At 38.5% G+C, this 23,976-nt stretch overlaps 1 protein-coding gene across 1 annotated transcript in view; it reads left to right on the top strand.

The window, feature by feature from the left end:
- The window catches only part of LOC140514469 (uncharacterized), a 65,804-nt gene extending 44,836 nt beyond the window's left edge, over positions 1-20,968 (top strand). Inside the window, 3 exon segments of the mRNA XM_072624897.1 lie at positions 4,477-4,589; positions 14,857-14,910; positions 20,441-20,968. Coding sequence (XP_072480998.1) covers positions 4,477-4,589; positions 14,857-14,910; positions 20,441-20,599 — 326 coding nt within the window. The 3' untranslated portion in view covers positions 20,600-20,968.
- The last annotated feature ends 3,008 nt before the right edge of the window (positions 20,969-23,976 follow it).

Here is a 23,976-nt window from a genome sequence, read left to right as displayed (position 1 = left end):
GGCCTGAGGACCCCTCTGCCCCTACTTTCAGGCTCTGTTTAAAGGGAGACCTTTGTTTTTAAGCTATCACTCAGTGACTAAGGATAGAATTCCCCATTTCCTTTTCTCTGCTTTTTAACGTAACATGCAAAGAGCTACCACCTGCTATTTCTAACTCAATTTAGGATAAAATGTTTTGTCTACATATGGACCGAGTTGGAACCCAGTTTAATCTGGTTACCTGCTAGGGTTCATCACTTTCAGGGACAAATCTGTACTTTCAATAACTCATGGATTGTGTGAAAAGGAATCCAGAGTTGGGCAGGGAGGCTGAGCGTTAGGTTCTAATAGGGTATCAACATGCCTGAATACAGCTAACCTTGTTTCTTGGTGGTGCAAATTCCTCATTATTGAAATAATTGATTTCACTGATGTTTGGTGTTATTTCAAGCATGCCAGAGAGATCAGGAAAAAGTCTCAGGGATTCCATAGGGGATGTTGAGGAGTAGACTTTGGACTTTGCTGCCTCATGAAAATCCCTTCTGGGCTAGAGCTACTAGAGAAGGTACTGAGATGGTGCAGCAATCATATGTCCTGGAAAATCTAGGAAGGAAAGAAAGTGTACTTTTAACAAGACTTTACAAAAGGAATATCTTCTATCAGACCATGTGTCTTGGGTTTTTGTTGTTGTTGTTGTTAAAAAACATGGTCACTGTAACTAACGAGAATCTAAGTGATTGCGTGTGGCAAAGCAATGTGGGTCTGCCGGCGCAGTGAAAAATTAGATTTGAAAATAGGATTGCAGGAAGACCTGAATCACTGCATGGCTCAGATCATTTCAGCCACATATTATTTGCTTGTATAATTTTAGATTCAGGGAGAGGAAAGACCTGTACCAAGTTTAAGGAACAACATTCCCCAGGGGCAGCTGGCTGGATTGATTAGACACAGCAGAGGGCCTTATTCAGGTATTTAGAAGGAGTGAGTTCAGAGTGAAACATTTTGGGTTTGAATCCTCCCCATCCCTTCCATGTCTCCAAATTCTACCCATCTTTCAAGGCTCGGCTCAAGTTTTACATGCTTCACAAAGTATCAAATCCTCAGTCTGGCATTTAGACTCACTTTAGTCTGGCTCTCAACTACCTTTCTAGGCTTATTTCATAATATTCCCCCTCAAATACTCTCCTTTCTGGGCAAATTGGCCTGGTGTATGACATTCTGGCTTTCACCTCTGTACCTCTGCTCTGGTGGTCTGCCATGTGTGGAATGTTCTCCCTCCCTTCCTCTGCTTTGTAGGATCCCTAGCTTGCTACAAAGCACAACTTAAGGGCCACTTTTTACGTGAGGACTTTCTTGACCGTCACTGCAGTTGTTAGAACTCTCTGCATCTTGAAATTGCTTTGTATTTCCTTTCCTTTTCCTTGTCCTCCTTCTGTCCTTCCCCCAATGGAATATAAGTTCCTTGAATAAAGGAAATGTTTAGTTTTTTTCTTGGCATCCCTAATACCTAGTAGAGTGGTCTGCACATAGAAGGCATTTAACAAATGTTTCTTGAACTAAATTTATAGTACATAGATCTCTTTTTCTGAATTTCTCAGTTTCTTATTCCTTGTATTCTCATTTCGGACTTAATCATATACTTCTTTATGTTATTTTTTCGTGATAAATGAGTTGAATTCTACATGTATCATTGAAAGGTTACTATGTGTAAGGCCTTGCTAGAAGAGGGTTATGTGACACATTCACTTTTGATCTGTGAACGGAAGAGGGGAACACAAGTACTGAAGTCATAGTAATTCAAATAAGTCAAGTCAGCAAGTATTTATGTTCCGGTCATGTGGAAAAAAAAATGACTAAGACACAACTCCGGTTCTCAAGAAACAGTTCTGATGGACATTCTCAAAAAAAATTAGGAAAACAATACAAAGTGTTATCAACAGAATGTAAGCTTTATGTTCCCTGTTAGTCTTTGCATATGTAGCACATTGCCTGGTCTAAAGTTGGTACATAATAAACGTTTATTCATTGTTTGATATCATTCGGTGCTAGACTGTATGGTATAGACCATAAATATGGATGTCCGAGAAGGAAGAGGTCAGTATGGGCTATGGTATAAGCCCCAAGTCTCAGCTTTTAGACCTCCATGCATCCAATATACTATTCTGGAAATTTAGTCTTTAATTTAAGGAAAATTTATCCTTTAATTCTCTCAATTTGCTTTCTGCGTCATTGTGGAAATGTAGGGAAATCCTCATCTATGTTGTTTCCTGGCCACAGAGATAATATATTAAATTCTGTGGTTGGTATCTCAATTATCTGACTCCTACTCCTACGTTCTCATGACCCCAGTGGGCTCCCACCCTTCAGCATCACCCAGGAAATCACTTCCAGTAAAGAATTAGAATCCACTCCACAAAGTTATCATCCAAAAAATGTGTCTGAGCACCTATTTTTACTATATTCTTCTCCATTCCTACCAGCGTGACATACTGATGGTTGCAGATGTAGGGGTTAGATAACGTTCCCAGTCAGGAGATCTGAACACTGAGCAGACGCAGTAGAGCTGCATTAGAGATCTTTTGGTATGCTAATGACTTCCACATTAGGTTCATACTGTGGAGAGGCCTTGTGTGCGTTTCAGACTGCCTTCTGGAAAGACTTGGAAATACTCCAAGAAACGAGACACAGGACATACCTGGCTGATTGTAAATAGGCGCGCATTTTCAGCACTTATTTGATGTCTCATCAGTCTTTTGAAAACTGGTCTTCACTCCTCCCCTCAGCTTCCCATGCAACCCAGACTCCTTATGTTCTTTTCTGGTTGTCTAAGGCACATAAAAGATAGGCAGAATGAATCATCTCCAGAGAATCGTAAGATCCAGAGGGGCTTTGGAGAGTGCTGAGGCTAAGGAAACTTTGTCCTCCTCTTAGCAAGGAGGGGATGGAGTATAGATGTGAAATGAGGAATATATAACATGGAAAATATGTTAATTTATTTGACTGGACGTATTTGTTACAAGGGAGAGTTCCATGGAGGGAAGTCCTTGAGGGGTGATAGTGATGTTTTAAAAAGGCATCAATAAAACATTTACAAAAAGGAAAAACGATTTTGAAGACACTGTTTCTGAATGATAGTGTGGTCTAGTTAGAGAGTTGACCTTTGATTTAGTAAGACCTGAGTTCAAGTCTTGCCTTAGACCCCAGATTAGTAAACAGATATACCATACCCACTGAATATAGAATGGGTGTGTGTTAGACTAATGTCTGCCCAAGCCTGTTGCTTAACCACTGAGTGCCTCAGGCAGCTCCCACAGAGGATGTCATTCTACATCCTTGGAAGGAATGTCCAGGTTAGGCACTGCCCTACCAAGATGAAACCACAGATCTGAACCGAAAATTCAAACAAGAAAATCAGAGCCTATAGCACCAGTCATGCTGGAACAGCCATTAGCCCAACACACTCACACACACACACACACACACACACACACACACACACTCACACTCACACATACACACACCCCTCTGTTCAGTGACTATGGTGTGTGTGTGTGTATGTGTGTGTCCATGTTGTTTATTAATGCAGGAGCACATTAAAAATATGCGAACTGTACTGATTATACAAAATACACAGCATTTCCTCCTCCCCCTCCTCCGAAGGAATGCGTATCTCATATTAGAACTATAATTAGCCCAAACTTCGCCTGAGACAAATTTAGTTTGTGGGTGGGTGAGTGAAGTGAGGTCAGGAGAGGATTGTGGATGTGGTTATGTCCTGGGCCTCCAGAGATCTAGGAGGTAAATCAAGCTACTGAGGGTCATCAGCAGGGGAGGGAGGAATCACACTTTATCTCCTATCAGTGCCCTGGGACAGAGTCTCATTTGGCCTCATGCTGAATACAATTGTGCCCAATATATAGGAATTAACTAAGGTTTATTAAGTACTTACTGTAAGATATTTATTATATAACATTATTTATCAAATAATTTAGTGTATTTACATAAAATATATTTTATATGTAAAATAAATTGATGTCGCACTTTTCTCTAAGGAGCAAAACTGCATTTATTTTAAAATACTATATAGAATATTATATTATAAATATATACATTATTAAACAAATTAACATTGTGTTTAAAATACAATTATTCTATTTTATGTTACATAAAAAATAATATGATAATATTGAACCTTTCTCTAAGGAGCACAAGGTATTTCCAAAAATCTAGGCACAAACTTCACCGTATCCCTCTGAAGTAACTAGAGGGAAGTAGCCACCATCATTTTCAGTTTCCAGATGGAGAAGAGGCCCAGAGAGGGAAAGTGATTTGCCTGAGGTCACAAAGTGAGTCAAAAGGAAGCAGGAATAGATACCTGGGATGCAGATGGGAATGTGATTCTGACCTTCAGTGGCCTGCCTTGTTCCTATTTACCTTTACCCATGGGGGCATGCATAAGTTGCTTGGCTTTTCTCAAAGACTTCTGGCTGTTTGCAGTAGATGATGGATGTCTGGAAAACTCCCCTGACACTGCAGAGTTCAGCCGAGAGTTCCAGCTGCATCAACACCTTTTTGATCCTGAACACGACTATCCTGGCTTGGGCAAATGGGTGAGTTCAACTTTAATTACTACCAATCATAGTTACTACTTATATAATGTTTTAAAATTTGCAGAGTACTTTCTGTACATCATCTCAGCTGAGCCTCAGAGCAAACCTGTGGAGTAGGTACTACAGTTAATATTATTCCCATTTGACAGTTGAGGAAACTAAGGTTCAGAGAGGTGAAATGATTGCCTACGGTTGTACTGCTAGTAGATATCAGAGGTAAGATTTGAAAGCAGGTCTTCCGGACTCCAAGTCCAGCACTCTCTTTACTGTCCTATCCTGTGTCTATATTTTCCAGACTCATTTATTGAAGGTGCTAAAGTAGAGCTAAATTAGAGAGGAAATTTGGGAGGGGAAGACTGTTTAGGAACAGATTTATTAAAAGCCTAGGACAGGGAAGGGCCTTGAACAATTCCTCGATGATGTCATCCTTCCTGGCAGCTTCTTGACAATTGTATAGAATTAGTAGGTAAGGATTTAAAGTAATGTAGATGAATATTTTGTTGACTAAGCATGGATAAACATGTTACTCTCTGGAATCTGGTTCTGGGTTATTTGTGTCATTTACCATGGTGTAATACATAGAAAATAGGAAATAAGGTTTTTTAAGTATGGATATATTCTTAAAATTAAGTTAATTCAATAAGTATTAAGTCCATACTGTGTTTTTTTAAACTTTTTTCTTCGCACAGAAGAATTATAGTTAATAGAAGAAACTATGAGAAAAAAACAAAGCAAAAGAGAAAAGGGTTTGCTTCACCCTGAAGTCCAGCTCCATCGTTCCTTCTCTGGATGTGGATGGAATTTTCCATCAAGAGTCCTTTGGAGACGTTTTAGGTCGTTGTGTTGCTGAGAAGGGCTAAGTCTATCAGAAACAGTCCTTGCACACTGTGGCTGTTACTGTGTATAATGTTCTCCTGGTTCTGCTCACTTCACTCAGCATCAGTTCATGTAAATCTTTCCAAGTTTTTCTGAGGTCCCCCTGTTCATCATTTCTTATAGCACAGTAGTATTCCATTGCATTCATATACCACAATTTGTTCAGCCATTCCCCAATTGATGGGCATTCCCTCGATTTCCAGTTCTTGGCCACCACAAAAAGAGCTGCTATAAATATTTTTGTACACGTGGGCATAATGTGTTTTTGAAACAGACATTTTGTTATATAACTTTCATCTAATATGGATGGCTTCCTTTTGAGGGAGTGAGTTTCTTGTCACTGCAGGTGTTAGAGGATTTTTTCCTGGAGTTTGTTCCCACATCACTGGGTCTGGAGGGCAGGGATCCAGCTCTCAGACTCTAGTCTGGATGTATTCCCATCCAGAAGCTTGTTGTCATGTGTGGAGACACAGCTTACTCTGCCCTATGACACTTGAACCATTGGGAAAAAAACTGACAGTGTCTTAGCCCTCCATTACTAGGAGGTGGGAAGACTGCTCCTGATACCAGAATTGTTGGTTCAGCATCTGCTCCTCCCTATCTCAGTACTCAGGAGGATCAACAGGCATTATGTGAGATATATAAATCTATCTATCTATCTATCTATCTATCTATCTATCTATCTATCTATCTATCTATCTCCCTTCTACCTTTACCTCCTCCTCCATGGTATTATCATAGAATCTCAGAGTTGGAAGGGATCTCGGAAATCATCTAGTACAAGCCACAGCTGAAGGTAAATTCCTGGTACAACATACCCAAGAAGTGGTCTCACAGCTTTTGCCTGAAAACCACTAATAATGGAAAACTCATTACTTCCTTAGGCAGTCCATTCCACTTTTTGATGGTGCTAACTAACAAGCTTCTTCCCCCGATACATGAAGGCCAAATTTGTCTCCTTGCAATTTGTACTCATTGCTTATAGTTCTATCCCCCTTCAGGGCGGGGAGAGGTTTAGCAAAACAAGCAATTATAATAAATAGCTAACACTTCTATAGCACGTTAAGGGTAATGAACATCTGAGGAATGAAGGATTGGAATTCATCCTTCCCAATTCCAAGTCCAGTGTTCTCTCCACTGTGGCACTTAGTGGTCTAATCCTTCTTCCACATGACAACTCTTTGGATACTTGAAGTCAATGATCATATTTATCTTCCATTTTCTCTTCCCCAGGTTAAACATCCCTAGTTCTTCCAACCAATCTTCATGTGACATGAGCTCAAGACTCTTCACCATCCTGGTTATCTTCCTGTGGATATTTTCCCACATATCAAAGTGCTTCCTAAAATATGACTCCCAGAAGGGAACACAATACTCCAGATGTGGCCAGACAGAGTGGAATATAGTAATATTACTTCCCTCATCCTTGTCATTATTCTTCTCTTAATGCAGGCTAGGATTGCCTTAGCTTTCTTGCCTGCTATATCTCATTTTTGACTCATTGAACTTTTGGTCCATTAAACTACCTAGATCATTTGCAGATGACACTCTCCTCTATCTTACATTTTAGAAGTTGATTTTATGAACCCAATTGCAAGGCTTTATATTTACCTATATTATATTTAATGTTATTACATTTGCCATTCTCTCTATTAGAGACTAGGTGGACCCTATCTGCCATCATTGTAGGACTCTGGAGAGTGATTGCATCTACTCCTCTTGGTTGCTTCAATTATCAGCCTTATGCTGATGGTTTCTTAATGAAATTTATGTATCTAACCCTAATGCCTAAATTCCACTCTGACCCTGATAGCTGCCTGCTTGATGTCACCTAGCTTTCCTAATGGCATCTCAAACTCGGGATTTCCAAAACAGAATTGATCATTTTGATCCTTGTTCTTGACCTGTTTCCAAACTTCTCTGTTTCTGTTGAGGACATTGTCATTCCCCAAGTCACCCAGGTGTCATCTTAGACTTATTCTTGTCTTTCACCAATCTTATCAGTCACCAAACTTGTCAATATTCCCTCTACATCATCTCTCATATCCTTCTCCTTCTCTTTACTCAAATAGCCACTACCTTAGTTCAGACCCTTAGCATCTCTTAGCTGGACTATTATATTAGCATCCTAACTGGTCCTAACATTGATTTCATCCTCACCTCTCTTCAATTCATTCTTCACACAGCGGGAAAAACAATTTTCTGCAGACACAGGTACACCTTTCCCTCAACGCCAATTCTGCTCCAAAATCCTTGGTGACACTGCATTGACTATAAGATGAATTATAAACTCCTCATCCTAGCATTTAAAGCCCTTTAAAATCTTGAGTCAACCTACCTTTCCTGAATTATTTCATATCACCTACTTTTGTTACAACTTAGGCAGCTAGATGGTGCAGTGGATAAAGTGCTAGACCTGGAGTATGGAAGACCTGAATTCAAATGTGATCTTGCACATTTATTAGCTATGTGACTCTGAACAAGCCACTTAACTTCTGCCAGCCTCAGTTTCCTCAGCTGTAAAATGGATTTAACAATAGCACCTACCTCCCAGGATTCTTGTAAGCTCAAATGAGCTGTTTATAAAGTACCTAGCACAGTGCCTGGCACATATTAGATGTTTAATAAATGCATTTTTCATTCTCTCCTTCCTTAATTGTCCTACTGTTCCCCTCAGTCAGCATTCCATGAGGACTTGTGTTCAAAACTGAACTCTGCTACTTACTACCTGTGTGACTTTGGGTGAGTCATTTAACTTTGAACTTCAATTTCCTCATCTGTAAAAGGAGGGAGTTGGACTAAATGGCCTCTTAAATTCTCTTCTAGCTCTAAATCCATGGATTTTATGGTCCAATGCCTTGTGATTCCCAAGTCCAGAGCTCTTTCTACTATACTACAATGCTTCTTTAGCTTGGATGTGAGCTGTGTCTTGAGTATAGGTAGGATTTGGAAAAAAGTGGTAGGAGAGAATTCAGAAAGGAAAGAGTATAATCAGGGTAATTAGCTTAATTAAAATGGAGCATTTATATTTGGGAGAGGTGGGAAATAAATTTGGATTGGTAGGTCGGGATTAAATTATGGAAGATCTTTAAAAAGCATCATAGAAATATCTATTTGGAACTGTAATACATCTTAAAGTCATCTAGTCTGGATCCCCTAATTTTTCAGATGAGGAAACTGCAGCCCAGAGATGTGAAGTGACTTGCCTAAGGTTACCCACTTAACAAATGACAGAGGTGGAATTTGAAACCAGGGGTTCTGACTCCAAATCCAGTATTCTAGGAATTTAGACTTGATGTGAAAGAAAAACAAAGAAACATTGTAGGCTCTTGAAGAAGAGACTGATATAATACAAGTGCTCTTTATTAAGATCAGTCTGGCAGCTAATGTCAGCTAGGAGGCAATTTTAAAATCATAGACAAACCACAGAATCTCAGTTGGAAGAGACCTCATAAATCATTGACTATGACACATTTAGTCTTGTGTCCAAGAACCTACTCTATAGCACTCCCAATATGTGAATTTCAAAGCTTCACTTGAAGATGTCTCTTGACCAAGAACATACAATCTTCCAAGGACATTTCTTCTATTTGTGGACAGCTCTTTTATATGCAGTCAAAATCTGTCTCGATAATTCTAAACTTTGCTACCTAAGTTCAAGCAGAAAAAGTTTATTTCCTTTTTTTATGATAGTCCAAGTTCTTGAAGACAGTGATTATGTCTTTCTTGGTGTGTCAATTGATACAAGAATTTTTTTTGTAATTAAAAAATTTTTTTGCGATATTTTACTATAATTTCTCCTATCTGCGCATATGCTCAAAGAACTCACAATCTAATGGGAAGCTCCACCGTCAGTGTGAGGCAGAACCTGTTTTACACATCTGAATATTGAAGCTCAAAGGTTAAATGATCATCTCCCCAATCTGCTATGGTAGTGGTGGTCCTACGCCATCTTTAATCCTTCCCTTTCTTCCAGGATAGCTTCAGAAAAGCCCTATGCCATCATAGGTATACAATGAGCAGGGTCTAAGGTGATGGCAATGGAAATAGAAATAAGGGGAGGAAAGGAAAGACATTGACAAAGGAATTAACAAGACAGAAAATGGAAAAGAAAATTGAATAAAGGAGATGGAGGGTGGGGAAGAAGAATTGGTAGCTTAAGAAAAAAATAGGTCTTCACTTGGCACTGGGGAGTATATAAGGGAGATATGAGAGGGATAAAAAAAGATTACTTAGCAGAACCAAGGGCTGGATCAAAGTGGAAGTCGTTTCTTTACTCTTTAAAGGTTTGGTTTCACTTAGTTTTACATTTTCTGTGTGGTCCAGGAATAGGAGTAGAAAAGAACAGAGGCTGGGGATGGAAAAGATTAGGCAATGGCCCATTGAGTTTGGAGGAAGGAGTCCAAGTGCTTTAGAGGGCAATACTGAAGTAGTTGACCTTGGGAAGTTGAGAGCGAATCTAGAACAGTTAGAAGGGAACCAATGATCTGGGTGGGAGCAGGAAGTACTAAGTCAAGGCAGAGAATAAGTTTAATGGGTGTAGGGAAGTAGGAGAGATGGAAGACATCATCTTTCCTTCTTTCTAGATTTGGCTCATCTTTTTCAGAAAGCCTTTCTAGATTATCTTCAGTCATTCTAATAACAACCCAGCCTGTAGTTCACATCCTTGAATAATTAGCACATATGTGTAGTATATCTGTTTCTGTCACTTGTTTTCTATGTATGTATCAGAGCCAAAGACTAGAACTTGGATTCCCTATAAGAGGGAAGAACTATTAGTAAATCCACTACTTTAGGTCATGTTTAGAAGTTTCTTATCAACTGTGATCATTTGTTTAAACTTAGCTTTCCTTAGTTTATTGCCTTATTAGTAACTGGTAGGTACTAAGAGTTAATTTGCTTGAAATTCACAAGTATGTGTGATGTTTTTTTTAGTAGGGTCCCACCATCTCCAGTCAGTATTTTCACAGATTTAGAGTTCTCAAGAAAGCATAATTTCTTGTTTCTTGTGCAGTCCTACTAAGGACAATGATATAAATGTATATTACATATACATACACACATACACACACACACACACGCGTATATATACACAACACACACTACACATACATTAATTGACTTGCTTATGTCTCAGAGGTATGATTGAAACCTACATATCTACATATTCTCATTATCTCTCTCTCTCTGTCTCTTTCTCTCTCTCTCTTTCCACACACACACACACACACACACACACACACACACACACACACACACACACACACACCGTTAACATATCAATCAATCAGTGAGCTCGGCAACTCTCTCAGACAGCTGTGTTAGAGATGAGTTAAATCAGTGGAAGGAGTTTCCACACTGATACTTCTTCATACCAATTGAAATCATAAGTCCAATATGTACATTGTGATTATTTCTATAATAACTTACTATTTTTAGTTCTTTATTAAAGATTATTATTTATATAGTTGTTTAGAATGTGCAAAACACTGCATATATTATGTCATTTGAGTCACATGACAACCCTCTGAAAGTATGGCAGGCATTAAAACAGATTAGGAGACCAAATTTCAGAGAAATTAAGTGCTTTGCCAATAGTCAATGCCCAATCAGTAAGTGTAAAATCAGGACTGGAACTTAGGTCCTTGCTTGCTTTTAAGTCCACTACTCTCCACTGAATCTCTAAGTTAAACATGAATGTCTGTCTTGTCCCTTCCATTAGATTAAAGGCACAGACTATTCATTCTCCTTTGTAGTTTTCCACAGTGTTCAATATATAGTAGGCATCCAATAAATATTGACCAAAGAACTTTAAAACCTGAATGCATTCCTATGTCTTTTCATTACTTGTGCTTCACTAATATCTCCTGGGAGGTGGTCATGCCTACAAGAGGGAAGAGTTGTTTTGCAAGAAATGAACACCCAATACACTCTGATGCTAAGTAACTTACACCTGAACTCAATGACTGGTCCCTGCAAATTTCACTCTTCTTCCCCTCTGTATCCTTGAACTTCAATGTTACTCTCTCAGGAAAACAGTTTCTGACCTAGGAAGACAAGTGTTTCCCCTTTCTAAGCATGCATCAGTATTCTTGATCAGCACCTTGGATGACTCTAGAACATTTTCAGTAAACAAAGCAAACTCAACTGGGTGAACACAATAGATGAGTTGGATAGGGACAGTCTCCTTTGTGTGGTGCTGCAAACATAAGTTACCAATAAAGTCACTGCACTGTCTTTGGTTTAACTTCTCCAAATGGCCATTACTCCCTTACCTACAGCTATGTTTAGTTATTTCTGAGTTCATGGAATGGCTGGGTGACTTCCCCCCAAACCTAGTCTCTCAACCCCTAGTCTCTCAATTTATACAGTCAGTATTTAAAACTACCAGGATTTAGTTGCTCCCAACCTAAGACTTTCGTGCCATTGTACCTAACTCTTGGTAATGGACATACCCTTGCCATGACCCTGTCTGCACTTGGTTTCTCCACACTGTGTACAATTCCATTTGATAAATCTAGCAGATCATTAATCCTGGGAAAGTAGCTCTTTGCAAGGTGGTACCAAGCTTGAGATTGAATCACTCATCCCTCAGTTGATCATGTTTGATCAAGTCAAGACCGAATGATCATTTGTGATGATGTTGAAGGTTTAACATTTCAGTTTAGAATTTAACTAAATGCCTTTTGACAGCAGTGCTCTGAACTGTTAGAGGAAGGTGTTCCTAAGGAAAATCTTCCAGAACTAGAAGGCTCACTTACTGAAAAATACATTATAAGGCAGCTAAGAGAGTGACTGCAAGACACCATGATGTCCTGTGGTATTTGCTCTCAGTGGAAATAAACTTACTGCCTTTTGCCTGTTCCAGCATCCCATAATTACATGGCTGATGGAGATTCCCTCTTGTAGAGGGGTTTGAAATCTGAGAATCCCTGAATTTTAAAAATAGTTTGGATAACTGTGTTTCAGTATAATCACTTTCCTTTTTTAACCCTATGTGTCTCTTGCATTTAAGACATTCTTCTGAGAAAGTTTCACCAGAATGACAAAGGAATCCATGACATAAACAAATTAAGAACTTGGTTTAGAACCCCTGCTCTAGTTAAGTATCCCCTAAAGTGGGTTCTTTGTCATCTGTGCACATTCACCTCTGCTGAAGCACACTAGATGTCTAAGCTCTTCAGTGATGGATAGGAAGCCTCTGTTAGAGTCTGGAACCTGCCACCTCCATTGAAAGCAGCCTGGCTTAACCTGAGGGACTTTGGCTCCTGGAGAGGTGGATTGTTTATTAGCTTTCATTTTCTCTTGTCTGTCTGTTCAATCTATCTCTGACCGTTCCATTGCCTACAAAACAGTCAAAGTAAGGGTTGCCTAGGTCCACCTTAGTTTCTCTTGAAGCTTAGAATGGAAGCAGAGCCTGAACATATCCTGATGACCTGGGATGAATGAGAGAGTGATATTTGGGAAAGAACTAACAGGCAAAGTGAATTATAGAAGATCAGAATGGTAGGACCATAGCTGTTGAGTTTGGAGGGACATCAGAGGTTATCTGATCCTACCCCCTTACCTTACAGATAAGAAAACCAAGGTTAAATGACTTGCCCAAGGTCACAAGTGTCAAAGCAGGGACTGTCGTTTTTGGTAATAAAAATTTCATGGAACAAGGTAGTTTCAGGAAATGCTGCTGAAGAGAAAAACCAAAATATGTTTTACTTTATCATATTCTATGATATTAGAGTTTAGTTAAGCCCTATTCCACTCCATCCAATCCCTTTCTGTTCTAATAAATCTTTTCCTGCTCCATTTCATTTCATTCCATTCCTTCCATCCCATTCCATTTATTCAGCAAATTTGATTGGTACCCCATCTTGCTGTGTCAGCTATCAAGTTGGTTCCACACCCACTCATGATCAATGAATTTAATATTGTGCCACAGACCAAACAAGTCCCACTCTGCTTTGAGTAATGAGGAATAAAAATGCTCATGTTGAGGTGGCATTCTGCCTGGTGGTGTTAACACTAGTGCCACTCTGGGAATTGGGAATAACATACATCCATGGAAAAGATAACCTTCAGGCAGCAAAAGTAAAGACCCAGAGTGTGATAGACTTTTTCCTAGATGGAACAACCTACATGTCTGCCTTTTCTCTCTTCAAGTATCAAATTGAGCTGTTCCCCAAGAAAGCCGACAAGTGTGATTGCAGCCAGAAACGTCCCTCTTTGGCAGATGGAGGGGCTCTTTGACTTTCCTTCCCTGGCACAGCCTTCATGCATAGTTGAGGTTGGGCAAGAGATATGGATTGTGAATCAGGGAGATTTTAATGAACATGAAAAATACAAAGCTCATTCTTGGCACTTGTCATTTTTGTCTCCACATCTATGATTTTCTAAAAAAAAATTGTTGTACTCAAACAACTCAAAAGGAATAAGTTGGTACTTCATCAAAACTTTATGCTGCACTTCCTTTATCACAGTTAAGGAAGCTTATTTAGAGTAAGATCAATCACCTCATTTATACTTGATTTTCCCTTCATTAAAAAACCAAACTAACCCAAACAACAACCAGCACAAACACCCCCATTCTCCTTCTCCCGTCCCACTCACAGGTTAAGTTTTCTGTCTTCTATAATCATAATCGAGAGAAAAATCTGTTGAGCATGTGTCCTATATTCTTGAGCTTAGTTGACTCCACTGTGTGTTTGAAATATAGCAGTATGTGGAAACACTTATACAAACTGTGGTAACAGAGCTTTTTTCCTCTCAACATAGCTTTCCTTTCTGCCAAGAAGTTTTTTTTTGGCAGTTTTTAAAAGGTTCACTCTATTAAAAATGTTATGGACCAAATGGTTTTCTTAGCATCTTTACTGGGGGCACTAACTTAAAACTACAGATGGATTGGTTGCAGAAGCCATGATGTTGAATTTATTTACTTGGAGAATTGTTACAAATAATCAAACACTACACCCCTGGAGCATTTAGTTTATGCAGTTTGTTAAAAGGGAGTGAGATACCATTCTCCTCCTCTCCCCCTCCTTGCCCCCTCGATGGCTGGTTTCTACCATAGCCATTTCATGGGGCGGTACTAGATCTGTGCTAGATTGGTTTCTAGTGCTTGTATTTTAAAATGTATTTTCCTCTTTATGTGATTGTTGATGACACTAGTGGGCCCCTGGGCACTCCAAAGGACTTTATTAAAAGCTGAAAAACCACTAACTTTTCTCTTGTGGTTTATCTTTCTGACACGACATTCTTTTCATCTAGTTCTGTTTCCAAAATATGTGTATGCAAATGTCCACAGGAAACACAGAGTATTGCTTTTAAAATAGACATTCACCAAATTTGATCCATACTGCTACATTTGTTTCTTCTCTCCTCCCTTCCCCCTCTCTAGAACAAGAAGCTTCTTTTCGAAAAGATGAAAGGTGGACAGAGACAGAGAAGGAGGGTAACTTACAGTCTTGACTATTTTTCTATGTTATGTTATCTGAAGAGGGTTGTTGACAAATGCTGAGACCTCAGGTTGTTCTGAAGCAACTTTAGAGTCTCATCATAAGCATTTATGAAAAATTAGGAGAGTGGTCCAGCATAAAGAGGGACCTTGCTTTGAAACTACATCCCCAGCTCTCTGATAGGCTGCTGAGACTTTGGACTACAGTATTAAAAACTCATAGCTACTATAGTTTCAATTCTTTGAAAACTCATTAAGTGCTTACTCTGTTCCTAATTTTGTGCTAGGTACTGTGGGAGATCCCAGAGAAGCCACTAAAATGAGCTCTGCCCACAAACCTTTGATAGGGCCCAACTATTTGTTTTTCTGTCTGTCTCCATGTACTAAGCTTGCATGCAGCCTGGTTGAGGAGACAGCTTACATATATGAAACACTTACTAAGTGATACAATAAAGTCAAGGGCTAAATTCCATGGTTCAAACAATAATTTATAGAAGCATTTTGTTAGAGAAGCTAAATTCAGCCATTTCCTCATACAGTTTGCCTAGACATATTCTTGTCCTTTTCCTGGCCAGATTATGCCAAATTTTCTAACTTAGCTATGTTCGTTTGCCACATGTCACATGTATCTGTTTGGAGATTTCAACACTATTTCCTCACCCTAGTCATCCAACACGGACTCAACTGTTTACGGTGTTCTTTGACTATTACGACATTTTCTTGAAGGGAACTGAATGGACTTGAGCTTTTAATGAATTGTTTTTAAGCACTGACGCTCACAAGTTGAACATATGAAGCCTTGCTATCCCACCAACACTCCACCCTTAGAGTTTACAGTTTTATCTCTTACTCCTTCCAATCTGATGAAAATATGGCTGTTACCAAGTCAACACCTATTTTGTGTTGAATTTTAAAAAAAAACAAACCAAGGACAACAGCACAAGCTTTTCACATGAAGACTGTTAACACAGAAAAAACAAAAACAAATAGTTTGGCCCTATCAGAGATTAGGGAATTAGACGATAATAGTTGCAAATTGTTCTGAATAATATTCTCCAATCTATTTCCTTACTGCTGATGAGTTTTCCTTTTTCTGGCCTTAGAGTTATATAGGCTGTCCAGAAACATCATTTATCCCTATAGCTCCATGTCACAAAGCTCCAAGCTTCTGCCTCAGTCTGAGAAAGAACAGATATACCCAAAGCAGGATTTATAAGAGAGACTCATAAGGTATCGAAAGGATAGAAAAATACCTTATTTGGCAGAGTTAAATTACCCGGTTTAGGAGTCTTTGCCACTTGAGAATTGCCATTTGCAATCTTATAGTTGGAGGAGGAAAAGGGCCTGAGGGAGTAGTGACCGTGGAGGAACATGCAGAGTTCTAGGTCCCTACATCCTTATAAGTATGCTAGTAAATGGCCATTATATGGAGATTGACCAAGAAGTAGCCCATGATTTCCATTTCCTCTATTCTTCAAGGTGCATAAATAACACCTGCAGTAAATTCAGCAAAGAGCCTTAGTTTTTGTCCACTCCCTATTCCACCATCCCTCTGTCCTTCCTTAGGGAATGTCAGTGGGTAACTACTTAGGTCTTATCCTTAGGGAACCTAGATACCAAAATTTTGGAACTTTGGCCAAGCTTTATATTTTAGCCTCAACTTCCTTCACATGGAAAAGGCCTAGAATTTATGTCCAGGAATGTCAATGTGACCCAGTGGTATCAAGTACTGTCTGTTCTCCTGGAGCATACAAAGATCATGTCCTCAAGCCAGAAGTATTGGGTCTCAATCCTCTTGAGTAACAGAAGTTGCCTTCCCTATAATCAGTATTCAGATGGACTTCACAGTTTGATTGAGAGACCTTAACCATCTCATTAAGTTCATGATTCAGAAAGAAGAAATTCTGGACTAGTTTAAAAGCAACACTTCTCCCAAAGAAGCTTAGCATAGGTTGTGGCTTTCCAGACAAAAAAAAAATCAAGAGCAGAGATCCAATTCTTATTTTTGTTCCAGACAAAAGAAAGACAAAGAAAAGAAAATGAAGACCTGAGTGCTAGATCTGGCTCCATTAACTATATAAACCGCATGATCTAGGCTGAATCAAACTTCCCTGTGTCTCAATCCTTTTAATTGTGAATTGGGTTAAATTCTTGTCCCACCTTACTTCTTGGCTCAGTGACAATATGATATGAAAGTGCCTTTATTTCTTTAGAAGAAAGGTGCTAGATAATAAACAGAATTATGGACTGATTGTTCTTCTAAGTTAGAACAGACTATTAAGGATTATCCATCAATTGCCTGTCTATCCCCAAATTTAAAATTTATATTTTTGAATTTCAGTGCTTTTGTGTTTTCAAAGAATTATAGTGACCAATTATGGTTTCCAGAGAGTAAGAGTGAGGCAAATTTAAACCCTGCCTCAGGTACTTAGTAGCTATGGGACCCTGGGAAAGTCACTTAATCAGTGTCAGCCAAAGTTCTCGGCACATAATAGGTGCTTGATAAATGCATGTTGCCTCACCTCAGTTTCCTTGCTTGTAAAATAGGGATAGCAAATAGTTCCTACCTCACAGGGTTCTTGTGAGATTGAAATGAGATAAGATATACAGCACTTTGCAACCTCAAAGTGCTACATAAATGCTAGTTACTTTTAGTATTTTTTTTTTCACATCTCTTCTTTCATGCTAACCCTGTGAGTCTTGGAGGGAAACAAGCTATTATTCTCATTTTACAGGTAAAAAAGTTGAATCCCAGGGAGACTGAGCAGCTATTACAGAGGCATATCTGAGAGAGTGGCAGTGCTCACACATCATAAAAATAATAAAAAAGTTGACATTTATAGAGCACTCCTAGGTTTTACCAAGTGCTTTCCCTACATTATCTTATGTGAGCCTCATAGCAGACCTGTGAAGGAGATGTTATTATTATCCCCATTATATAGATGAGGAAAGTGAGAGATTAAGTCACTTGCTTGTGGTCACATAGCTGGTGAATCCTGCTCTTCCCCATTTCGAATCCTCTGTGTGCTACTACCCGTTGTGGTATGCTGTCTCTTACAGTGTGATACTGCTTTCCCAGCCTATGTCTGCTAGTCTATTTGCTGGGTCATAAAAGCTAGTTTTAATAGGGAACTGAAAAATTCTCACAAATGGAGGTACTGAATTGCAGTGGAACTATTTGGGTGGTTTAAAAAACATCCAAATAAATTCTCTTTTCTTTTTCTTTCCCTTCCTGTTATTTTTCCTGTTTCCAGCCTTCACCACCTTTCCCTCCCTTGCCCCTCAATATGGCACTTCCTGGGTCTGGGTAGATGGTGAAACATTCAAATGTCACATAAAAACCCATTGCCAGTGGTAATCTCCCTAAACTTCCATCTTAGTCCAAAGTGCTGCATATGGTTTAGATGAGACTTTATGTGATCATCCAAAGCCAACCAAACATTCAGATTTTCACTTGTAAAACACTTTTCAGTCAACCCTTAAATGTCTTACTCACTGTTCAGTCTTTACACATATTCAATTAATATTGGAGAACTCCCCTTTATTTAGTCTAAAAAGTATTTAAATTCACCTAGCAAGAAGATTTCCCAGAAAATGACTTAAAAAAAAAAACCCATATCACCCTTCACACAGGAATTTCCACAAATTTCAACCAGGTTGGATGGTTTCACTTCTGAGCCTGTTTCTTAACTTGCTTTGAAGTAGAGCCCCAATAAGAAAGGATACAGTGTTAGCAGGAGAGCTTGAAAACCTTCCCACGATTGAGTCATTTAGCTGTCAGATGCAAAAACTGATCCCCCAATCTAGTATTCAGGGGAGCATGCTTAGTTAAGTGCTCTAAGGGAGCATAGCACCTCCAGATGAAGCTTTGAGAATGGAAATGTGGTTTTTTGACCCACAAGGAGCCCCATCTGGACACAAAGCCCCTGCAAAATGTTGCCTCAGTGAGTCTGTTTCACATGTAACTGAATTACTAATCATTCTGGAATCATAAAATCCCAAAGTCCCTTTCTTATTTTTGTTGGGTCATTGGAAAGACTCTTCAATAAACAAATATCTTCAAAAGCTTTTGCAACAATTTTACTTCCTGCTAAAGACTATCCTGCAAGGCTCCAATTGCTTGCTCCAACTCCAAATGCTACAAAATAGATGTGAGTTGGAGCAGCAATGGACAAACTTTTGACTCATTCCACATGCCACCAGAGGGAAGAGTGTTACACACTGTAGAGGCCAGCACTGGATATATGGATATACAGGCTTTTCCCAAAGTGTATAGCTTTTTAATTTGACCAGCTGGATATGTGTGAGTACTAGAGACTCCCACAATGCCTCTCTACTTCACTACTGTTTAGTACTTGAATAGAAAAAAAATCACTTATGCAATGAAAAAAGTCTTTTCAATAGCTTTTGAATTTCAGTTTCACTTCTGGTGTGCTTATAAATCTTCAGAGCTATTTTTTAAATTTTATTTTATTTTTCATTTTTAACAGTTCATATCACATAAAACAATTCCAAGTTTTGGTGAGGTGATGCTTCTTTTTAAAGCATTTACAATATAGATCACAAAAGAATTTTTTTAAAACATTAACCAACTGAGACACAAATAATATTTAAGTTGCTAACTTCACAAGCTCTTGACCTAATTGTCTCCACAGTATTACTAAGAATGAAAGGACCCTAACTTATTGTTGTTGGTCTAAAGTCCTAAGCCTAATAGCTTAATTTTAGACTTAACCTCGGATGTTTTCCTACCAACAATCTATAATTGAATAGATCTGGTATTAAACTCACAAACCTTTTGACTCTAGGAAATTGCCACTAAGAGTAGGAACATTTCAGGGAACCAATATCTCCCCAACTTCATGTCAGTTCCAGGTAGGAGTGGATTGCCAACTTGCATTCAGTCAGGCTTAAAGTCGGCCAGGTGTCAGCGGGGAAATTGAGTCAGGAGAATTCTACCTCAGCCCAGGCTGAACAGCCGCTCTCCCACCATTCCCATGAGATCACCTTTTTCAGTTCATACCAGCATCTCACAGGCTCACTGGCATCATGGATTGGAGGCTCAGACCACTTTTCTTGCTATCCATACCTGGAGTTAGACTCAGAAGAACATTCATTTAATAGTCTCACAGAGCTATTTTTTTTCTAGTAAAGTATTTGATAAACCAAAAAAAATTAAAACCACCCACAGGAACATAGCATGAGAATTTTCCTGTATATAAGGATCAATAGCTAGGTTATTGGAAGGCTTATTCACTCAAGCACTCATATTTGCACAGATAAAGCATGCCAGATTATGGCGAGGGAGGGAGGGAGGTTGGTTGTTAGCTATCCTACAGGTTTAAGTTAGAAGCATAAATTCTAGTTAGCACCCTGAAATAATATTTCACTCAATAGAATCCTTCAGTAATGCCCATCACAAAGTGGTCCAGTTTATAGGGCATATCATAATACATTGCTTCCATGTGTTTTCCTGTGTTATGCATAACTGATCCTTTTTTACATCACTAAACTATGTATTTTTCAGAATGTGAACCCCTATCTGCAAGGCAGGGACTGGACAACGTGGTGGCAAAGAAGTCTGTGCCTCATTTTTCTGACGAGGACAAGGATGATGAGTAAAATGAAGAAGGTTAAAGAAAACAGATGCAGCCCATTAGATCACAATATTGCTTACGTGTATTGACTATTAAAACCCTAGTGAATGGCAGCATGTTTATTGTTTATGTAATTATGGATGAAAAGCAGCTGTATTTATGACATCGTGTTGTCATAGATAAAGAAAAGATGGCTGTGCTTTCTGTTAAATTACGGTAATAGGAGCTTTTGGGTTATTTTGTTTCAGGCCTGGAGTGAGCTTGAAAATTAAAGTGATTTTGATAGCTAGTGTATACGTCTTCAGTCATAAAAAGCAAGACCATAAAATTTACTCTTTCGTTGTAGTTTAAATGGTATTTGGGGCTCTAGTTTGATACCTATTACTGTGATTTTGATTGCTTAGTTCACCAAGCCCTTGGGCATTGTTATACCCCAATAAATATTATTTTACTCATGATGAGTAGCTGATGCTTTCCACTTGGCTCTGTCTTTATAAGTAGGTCTAGAGATGACCATGTTTATAAGGATCTTTAAAAATACACTTGGTAAGTAGACTCACTTGATCTGTATCTTGGCTGTTCATTGACTTCATATACCAAGCTGCAAAGGTTTCCCCTTGCCCAGATGGCTGAAGAGATGTGCAACTTGCCTTCAGTTTAAACATCAGAAGTTTACAAACTGATTTGCACAAACACATTAGAGATGAAAGTAACTTGGTGAGCTTATGGCAACACTTCTGTATGTATTTCATTCAAGGTAGACCTGTTCCCTGATTCATCATCTATAAAATGGGAGTTGGCCTTCTCATCAGTTTTGACCAAATAGGAAGGCTGATGATAAAGTAAAATCCTTCAGCTTAAAAGTTCATGGTAGAAAAGATAAGAGAAAATGCAATGCAGTATGAGTTATACTCTATTTTATGAGAGCTGAATACAAAGAGTTCAGAAAAAAGGATACACAGAGTGAATGATTTAAATGATTTAAAATTCTCCAGTGGAAGTATATGCAAGAGAGAGATAATTTTTTCAATAATGAAATTCTTGGGTTTGATTTCCAGGAAAATTATTGCACACACTAGTAAAGGAATATTTATGAGAACATAGAAAAGAAAGAGAAGTGATCACCAAGAACCAATGTTGGTTTATCAAGAGCAAGTGATGTCAGATTCACCATATTCCATTTTTTAACGTGATTAATATGCTAGTAAACCAATGTCAGAGGCAAAAAATATTTGGAATTAAGGCTTTTGATGTAATTTATCATGATTTTTTGGGGGGAATAGATAGTGATATGGGCTTTATACTCAGGTAGATTTGAAAGTGGGTAAATGATAAGACTGGAAAAAATGGGAATTAATGGGTCAATGTTAACTTGGAGGGAAGTTTCTAGTAGAATGCTGTAGGTCTAGTGACCTACACTTGATCCTGTGTAGGTCACCATTTTTATGAGACTTGGATGAAGGCAAATGCGGCATACTTATTGGATTCAGCTAATATCTGGGATGATGGAATACAAAAGTATCAATTGGATCCAAATAGAGTCCCAAAAGGTCTCAATGAAAAGTACAAATCTAATATATTTAAGTCGAAGAGGGATCAATAAAAAATCCTATACTTGGACTAAAAATATTGGTGTGAGAACACCTGAGTTCCAATTCCATTTTTGTCAACTAATATTTTTATAAACTGGGGCAAATAAACTGTCTGCATCTGTTTCATCAAATGAGGGATTAGACAATTACTTTTAAGGTTCCCTTCAGCATTAAATTCTATGATCATATGATACTACACTCTTCACTGGTAGAGGACAGGAAAGCCATGGTTGGATAATTCATGTAAAATAGATCTAGTAATTTGTTTTTAAGTGCACTAGGAGTTTAGTGTGAGTTAACAGGCTGAAAAAGCAGCCCCAAAGGCTAATATACTCCTAGGATATATTGATAGAAACATTATGAAAATGAAGGAGGCAGTAGGCCTTCTCTGCAAAGACCCCATCAAATTGTCTCTTGAGTATTTTGTTCAGTTTCCGGTGCCATGAGGTAGGAATGGCATTTATAAGTGCTTAACAAATACTTGTTGAGGGGCGGAACCAAGATGGTGGAATAGAGGGATGGACCTGTAAAAACTCTCCCCTCAAAGTTCATAAAATATCTGTAAAAATGACTCTAAACAAATTCTAGAGCAGCGGAAGCCACAAAACTACAAAATGAAAGAGTTTTCCAGTTCAAAGCAGCCTAGAAGGCTGACAGGAAAGGGCTATCACACCGGGCACTGAGCAAAGCGCAGCCCACAGAGCCCAGACCAGCCTTCCAGATCCTTTTTTTAAAAAAAATCTGTACTGTTGTGCAGCTACATTTCCTCATTCTGTATATATACAGTTGATTTTTTAAAAACCTAAATGAAGACCTCACAATTTTTAATTTAACTGGATTTAGCCCACTATTCTAAACCATTGAGATAATTTTAAATTTTTATTGTCCTCCAACATATTACTTATCCTTTCCAGATTCATATCACCTGAAAATTTCATAAACATTCCAACTCTGTCTTCATACAAGTCACTGAAGAAACAGTTGAACAACTCAGGACCAAGGACAGATCCCTGGGGACTTGCATTAGATTCTTCCCTTCCAGTTGACATTGATCCATTAATTTCTCAGATTCTGAGATTCTCAATTCTGAATCCATTTCATTACGAAGTCAACTGAATACATCTAGATAATAGTACACTGCTCTCTATCCCACATCTTCTGAAAAGGTCACCAGTGACCTAATAACTAAAGCCAACAGCTTTTTCTTAGACTTCATTCTCATTGACCTCCATGCAACATTCAACATCGTTGAGTATCCTCTCTTGAAACTTTTGACATAAGACACATCTTCTTAACATAAGAAAGAACTCCTTAAGAGTGAAAATTATCCAAAAGTGGCCCAGTTGCCTCCAAAGGTACTGGGTTCTCTATCGCTATGTTTGTTTGTTTGTTTTTGTGGTTCTTTCCATGTCCAATGCCATCTTTTTTATTTCCCATAATTACATGTTAAAACAGTTTTTAACATTTTTTAAAGTTTTGAGTTCCAAATTCTGTCCTTCTCTTCCTCCCTTGCCTTCCCCCTCCATGAGACAGGGAGCAATGCCATATGCTTTATACATGTGCAATCAAGTAAAACATTTCCATATTAGTCATTTTGTATAAGCAGATTAAAATTTTTAAAAAGAATGAAAGAAAGTGAAAAATAGCATGCTTCAGTCTGTTGTCAGATAGTCTGAGTTCTTTCTCTGAAGTGGATAGCATGCTTCATCATGAGTTTATCACTGTACATTTAAACAGAGTCTGGATAACCACTTTGTGAGAATGGTGTTTGTGTGTGTGTGTGTGTGTGTGTGTGTGTGTGTGTGTAATTCTAGTTCAGAATTGAAGCAGGTAACCTCTGACATTACTGCCAATGAGATTTTATAATATTAAAA

Source organism: Notamacropus eugenii, chromosome 7, assembly GCF_028372415.1.
Source record: "Notamacropus eugenii isolate mMacEug1 chromosome 7, mMacEug1.pri_v2, whole genome shotgun sequence".
NCBI lineage: Eukaryota > Metazoa > Chordata > Mammalia > Diprotodontia > Macropodidae > Notamacropus > Notamacropus eugenii.
Note: the sequence above shows the minus strand (reverse complement) of the source record. Positions and strands in the feature narration are given on the sequence as shown.